At 38.7% G+C, this 12,243-nt stretch overlaps 1 protein-coding gene across 4 annotated transcripts in view; it reads right to left on the reverse strand.

Annotated features, from left to right (window-relative positions):
• Window positions 1-12,243, reverse strand: part of USP47 (ubiquitin specific peptidase 47) — a 117,995-nt gene that overhangs the window by 63,725 nt on the left and 42,027 nt on the right. For all 4 annotated transcript variants that reach the window (XM_008006650.3, XM_037999713.2, XM_008006661.3 and 1 more), the window contains 2 exons: window positions 12,064-12,177; window positions 4,467-4,605 (listed from right to left, as the gene is read on the reverse strand). In XM_008006650.3, the coding sequence (XP_008004841.1) occupies window positions 4,467-4,605; window positions 12,064-12,177 (253 nt within the window). The remainder of the gene's footprint in view (window positions 1-4,466; window positions 4,606-12,063; window positions 12,178-12,243) is intronic.

Raw genomic sequence — 12,243 nt, forward strand, 5'->3', positions numbered from 1 at the left:
CTTACAAGTAACCCAAGTTTGTATGGTATCTAACCTGATTATTAATAATAAAAAACATTATTTCATTAGTTCATACAAACAGATCCTTTCCCACAAACAACAGCACTTTGGCCAGGAGACCAGGTTGTTCTGTATCTTTTTCTGAGCTGAGGCTGCCCTGGGATTTCCCTTCTTCTCCGTCCTCCTCCTCCCAATTCCTCAACAGTTTGGGGTAGAACCAATCTACTTGGAGCCTTACAAGGCAAACGAATACTATTATCATCCTTTGTGTACATACACATCAATCATGTATCACTTGTTTGTGACCTTGTTTCCCTTTACTGGGCTTAAAAAAATGTTTCGCGGGTAGGCTTGAGAAGAGAAGTAGAGAGTAATGGCAATTAATTTTTGCCATAGCTCTTTATTTTACCATTAGCTATAAAAATCACATATAACTCTATGATCTTTTGTACTTGATTTGGCACCATATTTAAAAAGAATGAACACTGTGTCACATAAATGTACTATTTTCCAAAAGTATGAAGATTTTGGCGACACTATTAAAAGTGCTAATGAATTAACAGAAACCTTTCTCATTAGGCATTGTCTAAATCAACAAACTTCAAATGGCAGCTATTAACAAGTGGATTCTACATCTGAAATAGTTATGAATCAATATTTTTAGTATAAGTCAGTAAGCGAGAAGAATATAAGAACATATATCATCCAGTAGAGGGCACATGCAAAAAGAAATCCTAAACAGAACCAATCACTAGGAAAGGAGAAATCAAACAGGCCCAGTGAAGTAGAATCAAATAGGCCAACTCTTGAAGTAGATAAAAAGGTTGTTAAAGAAACTGGCCAAAGACAGGTATCATGGATTTAGTTTCTAATCACTTGTAAGTTCACATTAGCCTTCCATCTACTCCTTATTTCTCTCCCACCCACCATCTCCTATCAACAGTGGCTGCCAGTGGGACGTGGTAGGAAAGAGACAGGAAAGAGTATGTTGAGTACCCAAACCCATTGCTTTACTGAAAAATGTGTTTCTAGAGCCCTAAATTGAAATCATGAGAGCACTGTCTAATAAGAACATTTCACACATGGTGCCAAAATTTATAACAATTTCTTAAGGAAAATGCAAACTCAGTACTTTGATAAAATAATTTTATCTGATAAAATAATTTCTGAACACAACCCTTGATAAAATAATTTCTGAATATAACCCCTTTGGAAGCTTATAGAGTAACTCAGAAAGGCGGGACCTCTAGAATACTGCAGGAAAACGTACAGGTAGGGAAAGGGAGTGAAGTAGAGGTGTGTGAGGAATAGTAAATGTGAACAAAGACTATGATTACATGGCAATGTATAGCAAAGACTTCTAAAAATATTTTTTAAAGTAAACTTCAACTTACTAATATAATTTCTGGGAATTTTTATCTTTAGGAAATAATCAGAGATGAAAACAAAAATGTATATATAAGAATGTTCATAATAGTATCAGTAATATTAATAACTATAGTTTAAATATCTAAACCTATACAATGAAACTATTTTTCAGCCATTTAAAGCCCCATATTAAAATACTATTTAATAACATTAAAAATTACTCCTCATATAGTATTAAGTGAAAAATATTGATTAAAAATCTACTCATGATTCCCCCTTTTCTGAAAAGTACACATATAGAGGAAAGATAAGATAAAAATATGCAAAATTGCTAGAAGTGATGCTAGGAACACTGTAAATTATCTTCACTTTTTTATTTTATAGTAAGACCATGACATGTACTATATTTGTATAATCAAAGAAAGAGCGTTTTTAAAAAGCATGTCTTAGTCTCAAGGAATTCACAGGCCTCAGAGAGCCACAGGAAGTTGAAGTTAGTACACAGCACAAAGTAGGAGTTCTGTAAATACTTGGTGCAAAAACGACTGAATCAATTGTCAGAAGACAAGGCAAATATCGCAAGAATCTTGATTTGTTAAATCTGGAACTCTCTCACAGTGTTTCAGTTATCTCAGAATAATCTAGGGTGCTTATTTAAAACAAAATGCAATTTCTTCCAGGCTACTACAGAGCAGCTGTATTAGCATGTTGGGAAGTAATGCCTTAGAACCTACATTTTTTCTTTTTTATTTTTTTGAGACAGAGTCTTGCTCTGTTGCCCAGGCTGGGGTGAAGTGGCACAATTTCAGATCACTGCAACCACCTCGTGGGTTCAAATGATTCTCCTGCCCCAGCCTCCCGAGTAGCTGGGATTGCAGGCACCTGCTACCATGGCCAGCTAATTTTTGTATTTTTAGTAGACATAGGGTTTTACCATGTTAGCCAGGCTGGTCTCAAATCCCAACCTCAGGTGATCTGCCCACCTCGGCCTCCCAAAATGCTGGGATTACAACAGTGAGCCACTGTGCCCAGCCGGAATCTGCGTTTTTAACAAGTATCCCCAAAATTAATTTTTAAAGGAATTAAAATCTGAGAATCACTACTCTAGATAGTGTAATGGGAAACAGTTTTATTATCTCCTATTATCTGAAATCAAAGATAATTTTGTATTCCTTTTTTTGTGGTTGTTTGCTACAAAAAGTTCTACTGATAGAAAGGATCCTAACTACCAAACATAATCAGGTTTTACTATTATTCCCAGAACAAATAAACCATTAAAGCTGCACAATAACTAGATATGAGGAAATTATTCTAAATTCTAATTACAAAATATAGTAAATGAAAGATTACAGATGACATTAGAACAAAATCTGGAGTTGGGCACCATGGCTTTTACCTGTAATACTAGCTAGTTGGGAGGCTGAGGCAGGAAGATCACTTCGAGACTAGCCTGGGCAACATAGTGAGACCTCGTCTCTACAAAAATTTAAAAGCCAGGCATTGTGGTGCACACCTGCATTCCCAGCTACTTGGGACGCTGAGGCAGAAAGATTACTTCAAGACTAGCCTGGGCAACACAGTGAGACCTCATCTCCACAAAAATTTAAAAGACAGGCATTGTGGTGCACACCTGTAGTACTAAGCTACTTGGGCGGCTGGGGTGGGAGGATCATTTGAGCCTAGGAGTTCAAGGCTGCAGTGAGCTATGATCTTACCACTGCACTCTAGCCTGGGTCACAAAACAAGACCCTATCTCTATAACATAATGAAATTAAAAATAAGAAATCTGCAATGTAACACTATGGTGTTCTTTTTACACTGATATTTGTAATGTAATATTTAAAATCACCTCTGTTTTGAAGTTCTAAGGGTAAAGTTTCTGAAGCCACACTTAGCATGAAACACCATTAATGAGATACGCAATCAAAGGCTTCTCTGAACCCCAGTTTCCATCTCCTTCAACATAAGACATATTATCTATTATTTTATGCATACTATCTATTGCAAAGATTTGTTTTAAGATGAAATAATATGTAAATTTATCAAGATTTATTCATTAAGCGATTACACAATCTTATATGTAAATAAACCTTTGCATAAAAAAGCCATTTTACTTGCTCAATAAAGTGAAAAAATTGAAAAATGTAGGCTTAATCATATTCAGAAAAAAACAAATTTCAAAACGACATGATTCATTTCAAGCACAATTAAACTAAAAGATAACACAACAGAACCATAAAATAAGCATGGCCCTTGTGCTTCAAAATGGAAGTACTGTTAAAAGTAGACAACACAGACTTTTCCTTTCTGGAGGAAGTCTACTTTAAAAATTTAAGAGTATAGTCAAAATAGAAAATTATTAAAAAGAAGTCTTGAACTTTTTTTCTTTTTTATTTGAGACAGGGTTTCAATCAATCACCCAAGTTGAGTACAGTGGCATCATCATGGCTCACTGCAACCTAGACCTCCCGGGCTCAAGCAATCCTCCCACCTAAGCCTCCTGAGGAGCTGGGACTACAAGCAACAGAGACCACGCCCCACTTATTTTTTTATTTTGATTTTTGTACAGATGGTGTCTGGCTAGGTTGCCCAGGCTGGTTTCCAACTCCCGGGCTCAAGCAATCCTCCTGCCTTGGCCTCCCAAAGTGCTGGGATTATAGGTGTGAGTCACTGTGCCCAGTACACTTATAATCCCAGTTACTTAGGGGACTGAGGTGGGAGGATTGATTGAGTCCAGGAGTTCAAGACTACAGTGAGCCATTGTCATGCTTCTGTGCTCCAGGCTGGGCAACAGAGCAAGACTCTGTCTCAAAAAAAAAAAAAAAAAAAAAAAAAAAGAAAAGTCTTCCTTCAAAACATAATATTCGATAATGTTTATGTTATTATTAAATAGTTGCAGCAGCAATATAGTAGAAACAACAATGGGTTGAAGGAAAAGTAAACCACATACTTTTCCTAACTTTGTGGCTGCTAGCTAGTACTCCTGCTCTGGTCTCAGTTTTCTTATCTATAAAGTAAGAGGATTAGGCTTGAAATCGCTAAGATTACTTTGGAGCTAATGCCCTATGATTTTATGAAAACACAACAACAAATCTTACCAGTTTCTGATTTATTCAAAATAGATGAGTAGGAGTAGCTTTGGCTGACATAATCACTGGTAGAACCCACAGAACCTTCTCTTGGAAGCGGACCTATAAACCTGTCATGAACACTGTCTTCCCCAGCACTGGAATCCTCCTAAAATGCAACATATTCAAATAGTTAGTAAATAGCAAATCTTGCTGAAACAACAGCACTCACCATTTCCTGTAGGAAGGTTTGAATGATGCCTGATACAAAACACTTTGGAAAGCTGCTCATGTCCCCTTCCAAAGTGTTACTTTCTAAATTTTCTTTCAAATTTTCTGTTTACATGAGAGAAGATTTTTGGTACTAATAAGTCAAAAGTACCATTGTACTCCCTGATGACAGTCTATCAGTCATTTTTATATCATCCTTGCCAGGTAGGCCTAGCACACGGGGGACACACAATTATTGTTGGATGAGATGGATAGCTTCCTACTGTCTCCAACAAGAAACTTCATTTTAATAAGGAAGATGCTGAAAAGGATTAAGGGACATAAAAACAGCACAAGCAATTGGGACAGAATTGAAGAATTTTTATGCATTTAAAAACACGAATCCCTGTATTGTGAATCCAGAGTTCCCTAATTTAATAGTTATTTTAGATTTCAATGTCACTCGGACTAATTAAAATCTTCTCATGATGTCATAAAAATAAATGATGCAATTAATGAAGATCAGAGAGCATATTCTGTTACTGCTTCAGTACAGATGGACTGTGTTTAATTACTGTCTAGTGTCCAGACAGGCATTGTTATTCACAATAAACTTCTAAATGAAAAGCATCAAACAGAACAATTTTTCCTGAGCAAAGTGTCATTAAACAGAAGGATTCTGAAAAAGTCCATAAAGCCTTAGATTTCTCAGCCTGTAAAAGAGTGAGGTAAATCAGACCAGGTTTTCTTAATCTTTTTTGGCATTTTAATTTTTTAAATTATTATTTTTTTCAACTTTTAAGTTCAGGTGTACCTGCGCAGGATATGCAGGTTTGTTACACAGGTAATGTGTGCCATGGTGGTTTGCTGCACAGATCATGCCATCACCTAGGTATTAAGTCCGGTATCCCTTAGCTACTCTTCTTGATGCTCTCCCTCCCTCCCCAGTGTGTGTTGTTCCCTCCCTGTGTCCATGTGTTCTCATCATTCAGCTCCCACTTACAAGTGAGAACATGTAGTGTTTGGTTTTCTGTTCCTGTGTTAGTTTCCTGAGAATAATGACTTCCAACTCCATCCATCTACCTGCAAAGGACATGATCTCATTAGTTGTTATGGCTGCACAGTATTCTGTGGTGTAAATGTACCACATTTTCTTTATCCAGTCTATCATTGATGGGCATTTAGGCTGATTCCATGTCTTTACTATTGTGAATAGTGCTGCAGTGAACATATGCGTGCATGTATCTTTACAACAGAATGATTTCTACTCCTTTGCCTATATACCCAGTAATGGGATTGCAGGGTCAAAGGGTATTTCTGCCTCTAGGTCTTTGAGGAATGACCACATTATCTTCCACAATGATTGAACTAATTTACTCTCCCACCAATAGTTTAAAAGCATTCCTTTTTCTCCACAACCTCGCCAGCATCTTTTGTTTTTTGACTTTTTAATAACTGCCATTCTGACAGGTGTGGGATGGTATCTCATTGTGGTTTTGATTTGCATTTCTCTAATGATCAGTAATGTTAAGCTTTTTTTCATCTTTGTTGGCTGCATGTGTATCTTCTTTTGAGAAATGTCTGTTCATGCCCTTTGCCTACTTTTTAATGGGTCTGTTTTTTTCGTGTAAATTTATTTAAGCTCCTTGTAGATTCTGGATATTAGACCTTTGTCAGATGGATAGATTGTAAAAATTTTCTCCCATTCTGTAGGCTGTCTGGTCATTCTGAGGATAGTTTCTTTTGCTGTGTGGAAGCCCTCTCGTTTAATTAGATCCATTTGTCAATTTTCACTTTTGGTGCAATTGCTTTTGGGGTTTTCATCATGAAATATGTGCCCATACCTGTGTCCTAAATAATATTGCCTAGATTTTCTTCTAGGGTTGTGTATAGTTTTGGGTTTTACATTCAAGTCTTTAATCTGTCTTAATTTTTGTTTATGGTGTAAGGAAGGGGTCCAGTTTCAATTTTCTGCATATGGTAGCCAGTTCTCCCAGCACCATTTATTAAATAGAGAATCCTTTCCTCATTGCTTTTGTCTGGTTTGTTGAAGATCAGACAGTTGTAGATGCGTGGGCTTATTTCTGAGTTCTCTATTCTGTTCCACTGGTCTATGTGTCTGTTCTTTTACCAGCAGTATGATGTTTTGGTTACTGTAGATTTGCAGTATAGTTTGAAGTTGGGTAGCATGATGCCTTCAGCTTTGTTCTTTTTGTTTAGGATTGTGTTGGCTATTCAGGCTCTTTTTTGGTTCCATATGAATCTTAAAATAGATTTTTCTAATTATGTGAAGAATGTCAACGGTAGTTTAATGGGAATAGCACTGAATCTATAAATTACTTTGCGTAGTATGGCCATTAACAAGATATTGATTCTTCTTATCCATAAGCATGGAATGTTTTTCCATTTGTTTATGTCTTCTCTGATTTATTTGAGCAGTGGTTTATAGTTCTCCTTGAAGGTGTCCTTCACTTTCCTTGTTAGCTGTATTCCTAGGTATTTTCTTTCTGTAGCAATTGTGAATGGGAGTTCATTAGTGATCTGGCTCTCTGCTTGCCTGTTGTTGGTATACAGGAACACTAGCAATTTCTGCCACTGAATTTGTATCCTGAGACTTTGCTGAAGTTGCTTACCAGCTTAAGCTGATTTTATGAAAATACATCATAAGACAATGGGGTTTGCTAGATATAGGATCATGTCATCTGCAAACAAAGATAATAATCTGACGACTTCTCTTCCTATGTGAATATCTTTTATTTATTTTCTTGCCTGATTGCCTGGGTCAGAACTTCCAATACTATGTTAAATAGGAGTAGTAAAAGAGGGCATCCTCGTCTTGTGCCAGTTTTCAAGGGGAATGCTCCCAGCTTTTGCCCATTCAGGATTATAATGGCTGTGGGTCTGTCATATTTATTACTGCCTCATTTTCAGAATTTGTAATTGGTCTATTTAGAGATTCAATTTCTTCCTAGTTCAGTCTTGGGAGGGTATATGTGTCCAGGAATTTATCCATATTTTCTACTTTATGTGCAAAGAGATGTTTATAGTATTCTCTGATGGTTGTTTGTGTTTCTGTGGGGGTCAGTGTTGATATCCCCCTTATCATTTCTGATTGTGTTTATTTGATTATTCTCTCTTTTCTTATTAATCTAGCTAGCAGTTTATCTATTTTGTTAATTTTTTCAAAAAACCAACTCCTGGATTTGTTGATTTTTGAAAGGTTTTTTGTGTCTCTATCTATCTCCTTCACTTCTGCGCTGATTTTGGTTATTTCTTGTCTTCTGCTAGCTTTGGGGTTTGTTTGCTCTCGGTTCTCTAGTTCTTTTAGTTGTAGTGTTAGGTTGTTAACTTGACAGCTTCCTAGCTTTTTGATGTGGGCGTTTAGTGCTATAAATTTCTTTCTTAACCCTGCTTTAGCTGCATCCCAGAAATTCTGGTATGTTGTCTCTTGGTTCTCATTAGTTTCAAAGAACTTCTTGATTTCTGCCTTAATGTCATTATTTACTCAAGAGTCATTTAGGAGCAAGTTGTTCAATTTGTAGTCATGTGATTTTGAGTGAATTTCTTAATCTTGAGTTCTAGTTTGATTGTGCTGTGGTCTGAGAGACAGTCTGTTGTGATTTCAGTTCTTTTGCAATTGCTGAGGAGTGTTTTACTTCTGATTATGTGACCAGTTTCAGAGTAACTGCCATGTGGTGATGAGAAGAATGTATATTCTGTTGTTTTAGGGTGGAGAGTTCTGTAGATATCTATCAGGTCCACTTGATCCAGAGCTGAGTTTAGGTACTGAATATCTTTGTTAATTTTCTGTTTCAATGATCTGTCTAATACTGTCAGTGGGGTGTTAAAGTCTCCCACTGTTATTGTGTGGCAGTGTTAAGTCTCTTTGTTAGTCTCTAAGATCTTGCTTTATGAATCTGGATGCTCCTGTAATGGGTGCATACATATTTAGGATAGTTAGCTCTTCCTGTTGGATTGAACTCTTTACTATTATGTAATGCCCTTCTTCGTCTTTTTTTATCTTTGTTGGTGTAAACCCTGTTTTGTCAGAAACTAGGATTGCAACTCCTGCTTTTTTCTGTTTTCCATTTGCTTGGTAAATTTTCCTCCATCCCTTTATTTTGAGCCTGTGTGTCTTTGCACATGAGATAGGTCTCTTGAGGACAGCATACTGATGAGTCTTGACTCTTTATTCAGCTTGCCATTCTGTGCCTTTTAATTAAGGCATTTAGACCATTTACATTTAAGGTTAGTAATGTTATGTACAAATTTGATCCTGTCATCATGATGCTAGCTGGTTATTTTCCTGGCCTGTTTATGTGGTTGCTTAATAGTGTCATTGGTCTGTGTACTTCATTTTTGTAGTGGCTGGTAATGGTTTTTCCTTCCCATATTTAGTGCTTTCTTCAGGAGCTCTTGCAAGGCAGGCCTGATGGTGATGAATTCTCTCAGCACTTGCTTGTCTGAAAAGGATCTTATTTCTCCTTTGCTCATGAAGCTTAGTTTGGCCAGATATGAAATTCTGGGTTGAAAATTCCTTTCTTTACAAATACTGAATATTGGTCCCTAATCTCTTCTGGCTTGTAGGGTTTCCACTGAGAGGTCTACTGTTTGTCTGTTTGTAGGTGACCTGGCCTTTCTCTCTGGTTACCCTTAACATTTTTTATTTCACTTTGACCTTGGAGAGTCTGATGATTATTGACTTGGGGTTAATCTTCTCATGGCATATCTTACTGGGGTTCTCTGCATTTCCTGAATGTGAATGTTGGCCTGTCTTGCTAGATTGGGGAAGTTCTCCTGGATGATATCCTGAAGTATATTTTCCAACTTGGTTCCATTCTTCCTGTCTCCTTCAGGTACTCCAATCAGCTGTACGTTTGGTCTCTTTACATAATCCCATATTTCTTGGAGGTTTTGTCCATTCCTTTTCATTCTTTTTTCTCTATTCTCGTCTGCCTGTCTTATTTCAGAAAGACAGTCTTCAAGCTCTGAGATTCTTTTCTCTACTTGGTGTATTCTGCTATTGATACTTGTGATTGCACTGTGAAGTTCTTCCAGTGTGTTTTTCAGCTTCATCAGGTTGGTAATGTTCCTCTCTAAACTGGCTCTTCTGGCTGTCAGCTCCTGTATTACCACAATTCTTAGCTTCTTTGCATTGGGTTACAACATGCTTCTTTAGCTCAGCAAAGTTTGTTATTACCCACCTTCTAAAACCTACTTCTGTCAATTCAGCCATCTCAGCCTCAGCAGTTCTGTGCCCTTGCTGGAGAGGCACTGAGGTCATCTGGAGAAGAGGCATTCTGGTTTTTTGAGTTTTCGACATTTTTGTGTTGACTCTTTCTCATCTTTGTGGGCTTACCCGCCTTTGATCTTTGAGGATACTGACCTTTGAATAGGGATTGTGTGGGGTCTTTTCTGTTGATATTACTGTTATTGTTTTCTGCTTGTTTTACTTTTAACCGTCAGGCCACTCTTCCGTAGGGCTGCTGCAGTTTGCTGGGGGTCCACTCCAGGCCATAGTTGCCTCAGTTTTTCCCATACCTGGAGGTATCACCAGTGAAGGCTGTGAAACAGCAAAGATGGCCGTCTACTCCTTCCTCTGGAAACTCTGTCCCAGGGGGTCCTGACCTGTTGCTGGCCTGAATGTACCTGTAGGAAGTTGCTGGAAACCCCCGTTGGGAGGTCTCACCCAGTCAGGAGGAACAGGATCAGGGACATGCTTAAAGCAGTCTGGCTGCATTCTGGTAGAGAAGGTGTGCTGCACTGTGTGGGGACCCTTCCTCATTTGAACCGTTTGGACTCTCCAAAGCTGGCAGGCTGGATGGCTGAGTCAACCAAACCACAGAGACAGTGGCCTCCCCTCTCCCCTACCCAGAGCTCCATCCCAGGGAGAGATTAGAGCTCTGTCTGTATAACCCTGGCTAGAGTGACTGAAGTCCCTGCAAGGAGCTCCTAGCCTAGTGAGGGTGAATAGATCAGGGTCCAGCTTAAAGAGGCAGTTTGGCCACGACCTGGCAAAGCAGCTGTGCTGCACTGGGGGGAATCCTTCCTGGTCCAGACCATTTGAATCCTCCAAAGCCAGCAGCTGGAATGACTGAGTCAATGGAACCACAGAGATGGTGGCCACCCCTCCCACCGGGAACTCCATCCCATCTCGGGCAGACTCCAGCCTGTTGCTGTTGAATTCCAAGCCAGTGAGTCTTAGCTTGTGAGGTACTGTGGAAGTGGGGCCCGCAGAACAATACTGCTTGGATCCCTGGATTCAGCCCCCTTCCTAGGGGAATATATATGGATGGACTTCCCACCTTGTTGGGGATCCTGGGGTCGGAGTGTGTAAAACTCTTGGGTCTTTATGTGTGCCCAAGTGGCTGCTCTACCAAGATTCCACACAGCTCTGTGTATAGGACCCAAGACCCTGGTGGCGTGGGCTCCTGAGGGGATCTCTTGATCTTAGGGTTGCAAAGATCCATGGAAGTAGCATGGTTTCCTGGGCAGAGTCATACAATCATTCACAACTTCCCTTGGCTGGAAGTGGGGATTCCTTTGGCTTTGTGCCTCTCCTGGGTGGGCCATCGCCCCACCCTGCTTTTCTTCATTCTCTTTGAGTCCAGTTGTTTGCCTAATCAGTTACAATGCGAGAACCTGGATATTTCAGTTGAATGTGCTGTATTCACTCGCCCCTTTCATTCCTCTCCATAAAGGCTGTGGACCGCAGCTGTTTCTAATCAGCCATCTCGGTCCCTCCCTCTTACTCTTTTTTAACTCATGTCCTCTACAACAGACTGAGAGAGAAAAAAAAAATCTCTGGTGGAATAGCCCTCAAATTGGGAGTTACTGCATTAGATATCTCTAAGGCAATTGGGCTGAACAGGAAAGTCTACTGAAATGTGAATTGGGATAAATATTAAAAGAATAGAAATGAAACATGTAATATATACACCAATCATTCCAAAAAAGGTAGCAGGTTAGGGGAGGAAGTGAGAATGGAAATGACCTTCTCATAGATACTGAAAAAACCAGACGAAAACCACCGAAGATTTACAGCAACCAAGCAAATGCTTAAACAAAGGAAGGGTCACTACTGAAACACAGGAGATCCTTGTGGCACTCTGACTTATCCTAGACCCACCCCCATCCCTGGTGTGCCAGTGGTCTTGAAGACAGCAGTATATGTTAAATCCAACGTGGCAACAGACTACGGTCTATATACAGTCTGTATACACAAATAATGTTGCTATGGATGTCCAGTGTAACTATGTTACTCTACACACTTATAACAAATCAACAGAAAATTTAAAAATATTAATATATTACACAAACTACAAAACACATCTTATTTCCTTCAGGAAACTGCATCCTCAAGTAGTAGGTGACAGTGCATAAAAATTATAAATACAGGGTTTTCTAAGTAGCTTACCAGCAGTATTTGAGGTTGTTCACCATCTTTATCTGTCAAATGCAGAAAGTTCTTCTTTCCTGGCTCAAAATTAGCGTCAAGAAGTGACTTGTCACTGGTATGATCCAGTGGTGCCTATGGACATAAAACATAATATTTCAGATTATGAGAAACATAAAATAAGTAATCTATAAATGGACA

Source organism: Chlorocebus sabaeus, chromosome 1 (genome assembly GCF_047675955.1).
Source record: "Chlorocebus sabaeus isolate Y175 chromosome 1, mChlSab1.0.hap1, whole genome shotgun sequence".
Lineage (NCBI taxonomy): Eukaryota > Metazoa > Chordata > Mammalia > Primates > Cercopithecidae > Chlorocebus > Chlorocebus sabaeus.